This window comes from Dicentrarchus labrax, unplaced genomic scaffold (genome assembly GCF_905237075.1).
Source record: "Dicentrarchus labrax unplaced genomic scaffold, dlabrax2021, whole genome shotgun sequence".
Lineage (NCBI taxonomy): Eukaryota > Metazoa > Chordata > Actinopteri > Moronidae > Dicentrarchus > Dicentrarchus labrax.
Genome location: NW_026136721.1, coordinates 22747501 through 22761941, shown reverse-complemented (window position 1 = coordinate 22761941; position 14441 = coordinate 22747501). Strand labels below are relative to the sequence as shown.

The 14441-nt window shown below is 40.6% G+C and overlaps 2 protein-coding genes across 4 annotated transcripts in view; both read right to left on the bottom strand.

Moving 5' to 3' along the window:
* The window catches only part of tbc1d1 (TBC1 (tre-2/USP6, BUB2, cdc16) domain family, member 1), a 48965-nt gene extending 44604 nt beyond the window's left edge, over positions 1-4361 (bottom strand). Inside the window, exons 1-2 of one of the 3 annotated variants that reach the window (XM_051383935.1) lie at positions 4214-4361; positions 2701-3341 (exon numbers count right to left, since the gene is read on the bottom strand). In XM_051383935.1, the coding sequence (XP_051239895.1) occupies positions 2701-3300 (600 nt within the window). In that variant the 5' untranslated portion in view covers positions 3301-3341; positions 4214-4361. Of the gene's footprint in view, positions 1-2700; positions 3342-3889; positions 3993-4213 lie in introns of those variants that run through there. The other 2 variants (XM_051383930.1, XM_051383931.1) reach the window with 2 other exon arrangements.
* A 141-nt stretch (positions 4362-4502) lies between these two features.
* On the bottom strand, positions 4503-14441 carry pgm2 (phosphoglucomutase 2). Its single transcript, XM_051383936.1, has 13 exons — positions 14218-14441; positions 12696-12863; positions 12280-12471; positions 10992-11075; positions 10520-10713; positions 10098-10287; positions 9912-10009; positions 9261-9441; positions 8213-8306; positions 7066-7195; positions 6763-6955; positions 5895-6028; positions 4503-5533 (listed from the first exon to the last, which is right to left on the bottom strand). The coding sequence occupies exons 1-13, from the start codon at positions 14290-14292 to the stop codon at positions 5431-5433; spliced, it is 1836 nt and encodes a 611-aa protein (XP_051239896.1). The 5' UTR covers positions 14293-14441; the 3' UTR covers positions 4503-5430.

Sequence of the window (14441 nt, the reverse complement as noted above, 5' to 3'; positions counted from 1 at the left end):
GTTGCTTTTTTTTTGCCACTCCAGGAGCAGCAAGGAAAACCCCCACAGACCCTCTAAGGCCGTTTCTGTCCCCTGACACAGAAGAGGAAGTTTGTCTTCATCTCTGAAGGGCTTAAATTATGTTAATATTTTTACCACAAACATTATTTGTAACAGACTTCGGGAATCAAAATAACACTTGACGTTCATCCCCATATTTAGCATTTATAAGCATTATACAAACAAATTGTTTACAACAGACTGTAATGTAGTTTTAAGCGAAAACAAATACATTTTTATGTGTTTATTAGTGTACAGTGTTTGCTGACAGTTATTACATCTACTGTGAGGACATATTGTATTTACAGCTGTGTTATAATATTGTTGTTGACAAATACATGACCATACACTTATATCTGCTTGTGTTATGAACCATTTATTATACGTTTATATGCTTATAAATGGTAAATGGTGGTGGGTTGAAGTAAAATGTTACAGGAATAACATCCTCTCCTCCAGGTCTATGCAGTGGTGGTGGTCAGGTTTTTCCTGTGCGCCACAATGTGCTACTTAACTGACTAAAAAGTACAGATTTTGCCAATAAAACTAATTAAATATACATTAAATGTTAAAATTGAAGTGTAATGTCTGGATATTATATTATTATTATTTTCAAGGTAGGTTTTTTCAGACAACAAACACCAGCTAAACTCCAGTAATGCTTTTGAAGTTGAGAACACCTTTGAACAATGATACAGCACATAGCATCATCATAGTCTACCACCACATCTACCACACACTGAACAAATACTACTGTATCGAAGTTCAGGTTGCACTGGCACATATTTCTACATTTTATCTTTCAGAAACTAGTTTTAGTAGATAAAAAATACACATTTAATATCACAAAGGGCTCATTATGTGCCTATTATAACACAGTGCAGAAAAATGTCACTTTTAACTATTAATTTTTACTTCTCCTGAATATCTACACGCTTGAACCATCACCTCCCCCACTTGAAAGTGACAGTAATCGTGGTGCAGAGTGTGATTTTGTGTGTGAGCGTGTGTGTGGTTTAGTGTTTCCTGTGTAAAATGTTTATAGATCTGGCTGTGTGTGCGAGTGGTTTCGGTTCTGAAGGGCCAGTGCAACTCATGCAACTTTATATTAAAGAAGAACTTAGCTCACAAAGTATAGAACAAGTATTACCCCAGCGTTGCACACATATTCAGTGAGCCTGTGTGTGTGTGTGTGTGTGTGTGTGTGTGTGTGTGTGTGTGTCTAAGCCTAGTGTGACAGAGCTAGAACAACAGGTGGTGAGCCTGACATCACCATCACGTTCTTAAAAGGGCTGAAAAGAGAGAGAACAACAAGCGCACACACACACACACACACACACAGCAAACACATCACAACAGGCCCCGGGCCACAGGAAGTAGTTGCCATAGTAACATGGCTCTGCATCCTGCTTGGTTAATGTAAAGCAAGCTCATTTAACTCTCACTCAAGCAACTGCACATGCAGAAGAAATACCTGCACAGTCATCACAACACACGAACAGTGCACATACAAGTTTGCAATGCAGGTGTGTGTATTTATACCACATACAGTAGATGCAGTGATTAATACATATATACACACACATATTATATTAACAGTATATCCTGCAGTACATCCTGGTTGTTCATATATTTGAAACCTATGCAGGTTTTTGTAATCTGAGCCTGTGCACACGTGCCTTGTGAAGAGCAAGAAAAACAGTCCTAGCTCAAGGTCAAGCTTGTATTTTGATGTCTTAATTTAATTTACCGTTAAGTGTCCTGCTTTGTCTCCATCTCTCTATTTTTAGCGAATTGTTTTAAGTATTTGGTATGTTGGGCATGAAGATTCTATCAAATGTCTCTGGCTTGACTCGGACACCAGCTGCAACTTCACAGTGCACAGAGGCTGTTGGCAGAGCACGCCATGTGGAGAAGAGTTGAAAGGATTAGAGGTCAGGAGTGTGTCGGTCAGCAGAGTGTGTGAATGTGTGTTTTTTGTATCTTTGTTGGTGTTTATGTTGTTGAAGGGAGTGTGTCCATGGACTTGCACTGCGCCAAAGCAGGGTCCACTTTCTCTTAGTGGGATGTTATAATAAATACTGATGCGGTCAGACTGAATGCTCAGGCAGCTTTTTCATCATTTAATATAAGGAGATTGTTGCCGGACTGATCCATGTTTCTCTTGTCAATCGAATCTGACCTGCCAAATCTCTGTGAACCTTTATAGGCTGAGCTTTTGTTGCTTTGACATATGTTGTCCTGAGTTATGAGACTGTTCCCCTTGACTTATGAAATCATTTTGCATTTGTTTGAACGATTAATATGCTGTTGGCGAATAGAGAATTGAGCCTTTTTGAAGCTCTTTTAGTTCTGTTGTCTTACAGATTTTTATTTTTCATAGCGGACAAATCCTGCCAACTGGTAATCAACATTATATGACTCACAATTTTGAGTGATGAGGTCTGGAACAGAGTTTTTTCATAATGTGCACCTTATTAAAAAGGTTTGTAGCTGTGTGTTTTTAATTGTGATATTATTACTTTAAAGTATACCTTTTCCATCATTGTTTGTTACTTTGCATACACCTGTATATCGTGTCTCCAGACGAAGACATACTGTTTATTTTCATGTCATCTCATTTACATCCACACACACACACACACACACACACACACCTACCTTGGTGCTGTCCTGGCACTGGAAGACATAGCAGGCACAGTTTGGTGCGTCTCTGACCAGGCAGCCGAAGCTGCTGGGCTCCTGGCTGTTGTGAATTAGCTTCGTAACCTGGTGGGGACGACATTCAAACAGCAGTGTGTGTGTCAGAGGGTCCCAGACAACTCCTTCTCCCAGAATGGACACACATCGCACCCTAGATGTCGACACGCACAGAAAAACTGTCTGATTACGGGTAGAAGGGTCCAGCTGCCCTCCTCTGGAGCACCCAGCACCTATTTCCTTCCCTGCAGGATGAGCCCTGCTTATCTCAGCCACCACCCAGGGCAGCATGGCCATAGTGGTCAGGTGGTGGACTGGCAGAGAACCGATCAGTGTCAGTTTGTATCGTACCTCCTCATCCTCCTCTCCTTCTTCATCCACCTTTGTCCCCCACTTCCTAGCAGAAGTGAGTTTCTCAGGACGTGGTGTGGAAGAGGTGAGATGTGGAAGCGACGGACATGAGCGATGGTTTGAAGTTAAACTAGGCCGAGGTTTGCTTGAGCTTCCTGGCCTGGGGGTTTGATCTCTTCTGGGCTTCACTTCAAAGTAGAGTCCCTCCATGGCTGGTGTGGCCGGAGGCAGCTATGTGCCTCTGCTTTTACCTGCAAAACATCAGGTAGAGAACAGACATTTGAAAAGGGAACATACCAATAGGAGAAAGGACAGCCACGGGCATGTAAAAGGTGCATTTATTGACATATACGATTTTTGCAAGAGGAATCCTGCAGGCGTGCTCCACCGTGTCACCTGTACAGAATCAGTGTTGCAGCGTAGTAGTCACAGGGTCATTTGTAGGGTACTACAAAATGACCACCTGGTGTTGTTTACCCAACCAGAAAGACATAGCTTGACTTTTACAGCCTCAAGGACACACAAACACATGACAGTTAAACTATGAGGATCATATGTTGCCAGTCGGGTGTGTGAGGCAGAGAGGGGAGATAGATGTCCAGCTGACCTCCCCTGCTCTACATAATCAACAACCGTCAACTACATTATAATTACCGGTACAGAGGTGCGGCGTTACAGTTTGTGTGGAAAAAAAACATTAAAATCAGACATGATGGAAAATGTTATGGCGATAAACGGATCACACCAGCTATTGAACCAAAACGTCCACGTCAAGTTACAAAAGCGGCTGCTTACGTACCTCACATTTGACCTTGCAATATAAATAAATCCTCAACTTAAAGCAGCTGGGACAGTGCAGCGTACGATGTAGGTCGGTCTGCTGCACCAGAACAGCGACGGAAGTTAGAAGTGAGATTTTATTTCCGAGGAGAGCAGCCCTACGTGCCCTATTTTATCGGTTATTGCAATTTTACGCACGGAACAAGTCATTTTTACGCACGAGGTTGCGCGGACACCAAAGCGTACATGATTAATATATGTTATTCACAAAGGGCACAGTAGATCACTTTATCAGTTTAATGTTATTTCCCCTTTGCTCCTCATGCCGACACAGCCTCCTTACCTGTTCACTGTAATAGTCTTGTCAAGTGAAACCGAGGAAGCTTGTAGTGTAAATATCAGAGGGACTGCATACGTACACACGGACACTGAAAGAGAGAGAGCTACACACAGCCGGAGATGTGTCTAGTTTGAGTTAAATATAGAAGACAGGCAGACCCTACCTCCCTTCGTCTCTATACTCAGATGGGGCATGACAAGTGCATGCAGCATGCATGCGCTGCCGGAGGATGCAGGAGTGTGTGTGTGTGTGTGTGTGTGTGTGTTTATCCATTTACATTTGTCTCCACATGCACTGTTAGAAAACGTTTTTTATTGAGTATTTCAGCACAGTATTCTGGAATAGGAGGCACATAAGGAAATGCGAGCTGCTCATTACACAATTCCTGAGCAGTCAGTTAAGATCACTTACATGATGGGAAGTAAAATAGTTTGAGGTGTATTTGTGGATGTCAAGAGTCCTTTTGATTGTTAACTACGGATCATGTCAAGTAATGAGCAGTGGGTGCGTTTGAAAAACATGAGTTTACAATATCTCCACTTGGTGGTGCTCTACGCTTTTAGGCTTGGTCATTTTACAAACTAGCGACTCTGCAATGACAGGACCTGGCATGGATTTAAAACTTATATATGAATATATTCAGTCGTCACTTTCAATGTTATACCTCACCATTAACTAAGATATTACACATTCAACAGCAGTTTACAACATCCATTAAAGTTACAGTTAGTTTAAAGTTACATCTGTTCCAGCAGTTCTCATTTACACTCTTCATATCAGCAGCCTTGCAGTTGATGCTAAAGCAGCGTGGGGAATGCATAATTGTTACAAGTGAATATACAGCAATGTAAATGTCACACTCACACAACAGGAAGGACTCTGGCTGTAGACCGGTGAACGTTTTACAGTTGTGGTTTATAATCTCCAGCACTGAGGTAAACTGAATCCAAAATGAAGCTAAGGCTAAAACAAAGTGAAAGTGGAGGTTTGATTTTGCATTAAAGCACTGGAGATTATTCAAATAAAGACAGAGTCATTAGCAGGTAACAGTATCTCTGGTTCAACTGGCAAAAAACTGTGTTAAAATTATTGGTATATCAAAATGAAGCCTGTATTTCAATCAAAAATCCTTTCTGTAGTAAATAAGACATTATGTGAAATGCTGGTCAGAGATATTAGTCATAGCTGGTCCTGTATGTGATCGTATGTTCTCATCAGTGCTACTCCGGCTTGGGCTGTAGCTTATTCTTCTCTGGTTCGAAGAAGTTTTCAACAATGGCATCAACCAGGTCATCCAGTTCCTTTTTCAGCTGCGTCACATCACTGTTAGAGAGCCAAGGAGTTGGAGAGAAAAACAAAAATTGACATAATGAAGTAACTGTGTTCAGGTAACTGGGGTTGACATTTACAGCAAGATATTTAGAGCTAAAACAATCCATAGGAAAGCGAGCAAAAAGGTAACATGTCTTTGTTGCAGCTTCTCCAAGATGAGGATATGCTGCTTTTCACTCTATCATTGTACAGTGGATATCTTTGGGGGTTAGGTTTCAGACTGCTGGTTGGACTAAACCTGATACGCAAAGCCACCAAGTTGGGTTTTAGTAAAAAAAGAGATCAATCAATAATGAAAACAATCCTTAGCTGCAGCTTTAAGACATGTCTCACTGGCCTAACAGTGACCTACCTATTACCAGGAGCAGCACAGAGTTCAGTGTAGTATTTGATTTTTGGCTCAGTGCCACTGGTCCTCATGGTGGCCACACCCCCGTTGGAGAAGGTGAAGGTGATCATCTGACTGGAACTGGAGGTTGGAAGAACCTGCGGAGGGTAGTGATGGATGAATATGTGAACAAAACAAGATCTAAAAAGAACAAACAGTTGCAAACGGCAGGAATGGAGGAACATTATTATTCATTTGGAGTATGCAATATTAGCAATATTAGCTCTCTTTTCCCTCTGGTTTTTGGTTCTACCAAATCCAGAGGGATATAACTTTCTGATAAATGCTCCACTATGTTCACAGCTAGTTGCTAACTTTGTCTGTCTGCTGTTTGCTGCTGGGCAGATAATGTGGAGTGGGTTTCTAGTTAGGGGAGCTGCAGATTCAGGTGAGAATTCTCTGTAGGTTCATCACTACAAGTGACCCCTTTCACACTGTCACAATGTTTTCACATTGCTTTAAATACTTTAAAATAGAACAGAAGGGACAAATTAAATCATTATAACAAGGAACTCAAAGGGTGAACCTGGGGCCTGTCATCATACTATGATCACTTGTCAATGTGACACTGTTACCATTTGTGATTCATGTAAACAGTGCTCACAAAGTGAAAACAGCCACTACTGCAACACTAAAGAATTCATCACCTTTACACCCCCAGTACATTACAGCTATTACTTTCATTATTAAATTCTACTGACAACATCAAGTCTCAAACTATGTTATTTTCATAGTTATGGGTTAAAACAGTTACATCAATTGACAAACAACAAAGCAAATGCCAAAGGTTTGTTGGGCCCAGAATTGTACTTGAGTCCATGCGTGCACTTACAGCCTTGTTATTGGGCTGGTTGCTGTCGTAGCCGGTGGTCAAGTCTCGTACAGCAGAGATGGAGAAGCGACCACATTCAGTGGGATATGAGTCCTTCTGACCACTGTAGTTGCGCAGGCGCTCGAACAAGCTGCGGATCACATCCTGGTCATGGCAGATGAAATAGGAGTTCTTACTGATATGGTAGCCATACCTGCCAATGAGGATCAGAGAGAGACTTAGAGTCTGCAGTTTCAGTTTATATAGAGTGTAATGTGTATATATATATATATATATATATATATATATATATGTATGTCTTACTCATCATAGATGGCGGTGAGTTGTTGAGAAAGGATTGTTTTTTTCGTGGCCAGATAGGAAATCATCTCTCCTGCTATGGCTGCAGCACTCACTCCATCCTTGTCCAATACAGAGGGACTACACATATACCCTGCAACATAAACACACACACACACACACACACACACTTTCAGTTAATACCGAGTATGCGTAAATTCCACTGCTGTAGTCACTTGCTTCTTTTACTAACAGTACGTGCAAAGGCATGAGATTACAATTACAGCATCATAATCTTGTTATATGGGAATGCTCTAAACTATGTGAACTTCTGTCATATTAACCACAAATGTCAAAAACTTAAAATAACTAAAACCAAGGTCCTCAGTTGACCCGTCTGACATTTTCATGCTTTCTCTAATTTAAATGATTGATGTATTAATTTAATAAGTAACCAAGACAACATAACATGGTTAGAACACTAGTGTAAATACACTTCAGCAGACAATTGCTGCTATATGCTTCGTCAGGCTGCTGAAGGAGGCAATAAAGGAAGCTTCTGAAGGAAGAAGAAGAGTGCTAGCTTTTGGCTTTGGAAAAAAGAGAACCAATAATGGCGCAAACAGGAGAAATTGTTAAAGGTTATACTGATTATACTAAAAGAAGACAACATATTTATTGTTCTAAAGAAAGTTCACCACTCTGCATTTGAATTTAAAAGCATTTTTTATGCATTATATTCTTCTTATGCTAACATTCTCCTCCCATTTAATCACAATAACATCATTTACAGAGATCATACAGCTCTTATACAGGTAGGTAGTTCTCAGAGGTCAGAACTGACTTTCATTCAAGCAAGGTTTCCCAGCAGCCCTGACTCCAGTTTAGATCTTATGAGCTGGCGAAACAATTTCGTTAACTTTCCAATTGTAAGTTGCCCTCGACCTTTAACTGATCCCAGATAAATTTGCATCAGATGAATACTTTTAGGTAGATCAAATTAACTCGCTTCTGACATCGTGGAGATCCTTATGTGAACAAACTCTTGTAATGTGATGCCCCAAAGAATTAATTAAAACTGAATTCCTATGATTATGCCCCTGGATGACATTATGTTGTGTGTGTGTGTGTGTGTGTGTGTGTGTGTGTGTGTGTGTGTGTGTATATATACCTATGGCCTCCTCAAAGGCAAACAGAACAGTCTTGCCCTGGTCCAAAAGGTCTCTGGCTCTGTTTCCCATCCACTTGAACCCTGTTAGTGTTTCCTGTTCAAACAGTGGTGACAGTGAGCGTGAAGGGTGGTTTGAATTAGCTCCAGCAACATCCTACTAATAATAGAGTGCATTTAACTGTACCATTAAAATCCATTAGCCACATTTTCTCCCCATTCCCCTTAAAGTACTCTTACTGAAAGCATTTAATGAGCCTTTATTGGAAACTGTCTTCTTGTAGCAGGAAACATAACATAACATTTGGATTATCCCAAATGTTTCCATCTATGTTCAAACCCAGAAAAATCAATGGTGTCATATACCCTTTGCCCATGCGACACCAATGTGGATGCCTGCCAGAAGCTGTCGCAATTTCCTCCAGTTTTAAGCCACATTTTTACGCTTAACTTTTTAGATCTTGGTCATTTTAACTATATATTTTAACTGTATGAAGGATTTTAGTCATCAGTGTCTGGATCTGAAGTTATCAGAGAAACAAGCTGAGCTAATGTTAGCAGCAGTTTGGCTGGCAGGCCCTCCGGGATGTCCATAGACTGCCGAACAGCATCGGAGAAACACTGATTTTTAACAGTTTGCCGGTTTTAATCACTGGGTCTGTTTGGTTTAAAGAGGAGTAGAGCTCTGCAGATAATTCGGTTCCCTGTAAAAACCTCCTAATTGATGAACACTGAAGGAATCCTAACCGGGGAATGCTGACTGCAATGACGGTAATGGTGGTGAAGACAACAACTCCCATGACCCAATGTTACTTCACAACGTCATCAAACCTGTGTATGACCCCCTAATCGGTAGAAATTACTATTCTAAATTGTACGTTTAAAAACAAACAAACAAAAGAGATTTGTTTGTTGTAAAAAACAAAACAAAACAAAGCCCAATGAGTATATATCTTCCCATCCCTTTATCCAGTGCATTAGAGTTTTATTTAGTATATTCTGTGTTTCACATTTGTAACAAATTACAGTCTTAAACGTAAGACTCTGTTACCTCAAAGTGGAAACCTTCCTTGAGAGCGATGGCACGCAGTATCTTGGAGGAGACAGTGCTAGACAGCATGTAGAGGCTTTTCACAGCATCCTTGTCAGAGTTTTGCTGTTTCCAGCAGCGGAACATCCACCAGCCAAGCAACGCTCCCAACTCATTACCACTGAACACTCGCCACTGACCGCTGACACACAGACAGAAAGGAGGGACAGAGGTTAGTCAGAGTCCAGTCTGTTATGTTCAGAACATTTCCACTGTCATAATAATGTGTTCTAATAAGGGCCATAGCTAACCTTGAAGACACAAAAGTTTCTTTTGTGTCTGTTTCTTGCAAAAACTAAAATTCAAACTGAGTAAAAAGAGGAGTTAGTATTTTCTTAATTTAAATTACTGTATATGCTTCACACTGTGGTAAAACGTTCTTTCATCTTTCTAAGGAAAACATGAAGGCACAGAAGCAAATTTTTCAATTCAAGATCGTTAACATGTTAAAGGCTGGAATTAGCATTGTATTAATAAAACTATATTAAAAAAACAACTATATATATATATATCCCCCCCCCCCCCCCCCCCCCCACACACACATATACACACACACACACACACACACACACACACACACACACACACACACACACACACACACAAACAGACCTCTGCTGCTTCTCAGCAATGGCCAGCCGATCAGCATCAGGGTCATTCGCCAACACAAACGCGGCCCCCTCCCTCTCTGCCAGAGCGAACGACAGTGTCTGCAAAATACACACACTACACCTTCAACCGAAAAAACACCATCTATTCTGTATATGACTGCATGTGACGTGAATGTTCAGAACATACCAGGACTCCCTCTCCCTCCTCAGGATTGGGATATTTGACAGTGGGGAATTCAGGGTCTGGATCTTTCTGTTCCTCTACAGCATACGGAGGGTGAAGGTCAAAGGCCTTGAAAGCTGACTGGACAAATGCATGACCGACGCCGTGCACAGACGTATGCACAATTTTCACCTCTGAACTCTTGTTTATGTCCCTGTGAAAAAAAGAGTTGAGTTTCCACGTGTCTGTTTTTCTCTCATTTTAACTCATCTCAACAGTAGCGTTTGTTTGTGTCCTAGTATGGCCTACAGTGGCATCTTATGCAAACATTTCAATTGTACAACAAATTATTACAATCCTTAATGGAACAGAGTATTATGTAGTCCTATGTCATGCGGTGGTCTAGATGCTCAATGCAGCTCAACAGGTAGTTATATATGGAGCACCTGTGATGACAGTGTTTCTGGATGGCTTTGAAGTATTGTGCGTGGATGTCCTGGTAGGGATCTTTGAGCAAAGGGCTTTTCAGGGCCTCCTCTATGTTCCAGGACTCAGGCCATGGCTCCAGATTCTCCTCTATGGCGGTGGCAATACCTTTGTCATGAGGAGACACGATCTGGGCTCCGTTCTCCCAGTACACCTGAGTCACAGACAAAGCAGCAGAGAAATGGCCATCACACTTTCCCAAGGCTGAATGTGATATATATTCAAATGTCTTGTTTTGTCAATATAGGATATATAAAACCCTCACATTTGTGAAGCTCAAACAATTGGAGATTAATTTTCTGTTGATCAACCCATTGTTTCATAAATAAAACTGTCAGTCGGATGTGTGTCATATGAACCAACAACCAATAACTAATTAAATAACAACAAACAGATAATTAAGTAAGTAAGTAGGTAAGTGAAAGGTTTTACCTTGTAGCCATTGTCCTGTTTGGGGTTGTGAGAGGCAGTCACCATGATACCAGCACACAGACCCAGGTGGGAAACCGTGAAAGGCTGCAGGAAGCAGGAGAGAGAAATATGTCCGTTTTTTAATACACCTAGAGATAATACTAGACCAGTGGTTCACAACCCAGGGTCTGGGTCCGCAGACTAATGTGTAACAATTTTGGGGGTCACTGACACAAAAAAGGTTGAGGACCACTGCACTACACCGAGTATGATATGCAGCATATTCCAAGCAAAAGATCTTAAGAACTTGATAGATTTAATTTCATTTATAATAAGAGACAAACGAATAAGTTTTTACTCTTCAAATAGAGGTGATTTCTAGTAATCACTTCTGAAAAATATCTATTGTTTAAGTGTATAGATCACTTCAGTCTATGAACATTAATTACTTTGAGTAACAAACAGCCCTTATGTATTTTTCACCTTCTGTTAGTGGAAGCAAGGTCTGTGCTACCCACAGCAAAAATGGCCAGCAAAATATATTTATTTACTATAAACTAAGGACATTCATGGGGTCTTAAAATCAGTATACACTGATCGACTATTTTAAACTATGCAAATGTGTTTCTGACACAGGATAAAGACCAAATTGAAGCGTCTCAGTGTTTCCACAATTACACAAAGCAATTGAGTAATGTAAAATGAGACTGATGAAAGAGGCCAACAGTAATCCTGACTGGCCTTAGATTGGATTTTTCATAGTTTATAGCTGAGAGCCGGTGGGTCCTTCTGTGTTTAAAATAGCAATTTATACGTAAAAAGTAAGTAAGTATCAGGGTCATGTTGTAAAGGAAGGGCAGGTATGTATCATTAAGTACCTGGTGTCAAGATAAAATATTTGTCTTGGCTGCAATACAAATATTTTGTATAGTTTTATGCTTGATTTGCATGTGTAGTATATACACAAAGTCACGTGAATGAATGGTGCCTCTTCACAGGTTTTAAACTCAGTATAGCCCAGTGGATCATATGTGCGTTATGCAATCTGTGGTATACGAAGGCCAAGTGTGCTTATTGAATGGAATTTGCCCTGTAGCTTCTGTCCCACTGTCACCTGCTCTAGTAGCAAACGTGAAACCAGACAAACTGACCAAAGTTACACATATATAAATGTGATAGTAAGCCTGTTTAAAATGTTAAAGTAAGCAGTAAAATGATACTTCTGTTTTAAGGTATTACATCATCTGTAACTATGACTGCAATTTAAAAAAAAACCCAAATGAGGAAATGATGGCATTCAATTGATTACCACAAAGGGTGTAGGGGTGATGTCAGAGAAGAGGTGGACAGGGACTCCTCGGCTGATGAATACAGCAGCAGCCAGGCTGGAAAACCGCTTGCTGCTGCCCCCGCTGGGAGGGTGGGCCCGGGCATCGTAACCAATCACTACCCCTCGCTCCTTAAGATTCCCAAAATTCTCCTCCAGGTAGCGACAGAAACCCTGTTGGGGGATAATGAGAGAAAAGTTGGAGAAGAGGAAGTGTTTAACGTGCAGCGGAGGACATTTAACGATGGGTAACAAGACGGTGGTGTATCAGCTGTGTACAGTAGTCGACCACGAGAGTCTCGACTGCTTCAAACAGAACAGGAATCAATAACATGTATGCCTGGCTTTACATGTGACCTGATACTTAATGTGCAGTAGCAGTTTATCTATTAACCAACCTGTGTGGTCTGGATGATAGTGAGATCATTCATACAGGATATGCCGGGGCCCATGGCTGCTCTCAGACCTGCTGTACCAAACTCCATCCGGGAGGAGAAACATTTCTTCAGAGCCTCCACTGCTCCTTCTTTCACCATGTCCCGCACCATGGACGCTGTCTTGAGGTTCTGGGAAATAAAAACATGCCCTTATTTTGTTGTACACATGAAGAAATTCCAGACTGTCTACATTTATTAAAAACTATAATGTAGAACTTACAACTGGAGATCGGGTTAGCAAAGTTGGTATCATTTCTACTGTAACATTTAAAAAGAAAGTTTTAGTCTAACTATCATTTATATTCTGCCAATAAGCTCTAAAAAGAAAACCAGCAGCTACTGACACATTTTAGCTGTTACTTAAAAAAAAAAATACTTAAAACAATGAATTGATGATCAAAATGTTTGGCAAGCACATTGAAAGTCCGTTGGCCTTATAATGGGTCACTGAGCAAGCTGCCCTAACGCAATTATCGTAAGACTAATGAACCAGGGTCCCTTTTCTAATGTGCCCTGATTGGTGGCATCCCATGTCTCTTTAAGGCCATGAATGACTGTTTGTGTTGGTCAGATGGCTGGATGCCTGTTAGTATGATTACATATCTGTCTCTGTGCTCTTTAACATCATGTGTGACCTGAGTCTTTCCATGTGAAATTGCTAATGATCAGTAAGTAAGTAAGTAATCAGTCTGTCATGAAGTTTTTTAATTTTCTTCCAAACAGTAACTACATAAATTGATGGTTTAGGAGGTAATAATTTGTTTTAAAAGGTCTGATAGTTTCCTTGGAAGTTACCTGGGAAGAACAATGTGATTTGAACTATTCCTTAAGACTGCTAAATCTTAACCGAAGTAAACAATCATTCATTATCATGAAGATAAGATAAGATGTTCCTTTATTGATCCCCCCTAAGAGATCTTCAAATTAGACACAGCAGCATAGGGGAATGTAGTGCAAAAGTACAATAGAGTCACAAAAGGAAAAAACTAAACTTAATACTTAAATACTGGAGACTTTATTTTGTGCATATGTTGAATTATGTCCTTGCCTTTAGACTAAGTTCTCATTTAACTTGTTCAACCAGACTAACTAAAATCTAATTGACATTAATTACTTGATTGGAAAGAGATCAACTGTACACCATCAGACTACATAGTCCTTTCCAGGATTTGTTTATTTTAATTATCAATAAATAAAGTTGAATTGATTTCTCTCACACAGCAGCAGCTAATACCACATGAGTGTGATTCACAGTGACAGTAAGTGGTGATTATATACTGCTGTTAGTCGTTACTACACAATATCCTTCCTAGTGAATGTTATTAAACAATCCTACATTATTCCTACATTATTCCTACACACAGTTTACGCTACATATTCTGACATGGCATCTTAATAAGTAATAATAATGAGTCACCTATATAAACTGCAGGTAGCTGTACAACCACAGCACATTAAGTTAGCTCGCTAGCTGTCAGCTCACCTTGTCATACTGCAGCCACTGTCTGACAGCCTGGTCCAGCTTTGTGTCACCGGTTGAGGACGAACCGTTTTCCATTTCCCTTCTTTGTCCGAGTCAAGCTGCTGTCCAGCTCAATAACTTTGGTCATACGAGGTAAACCAGCTCTTCCCCCGAAGTCGTTTCCAACACAGAGCTAAAAAGTCCCGACGGTGAACGTGATCACTCGCCCAATGGCTGCCGGCGGG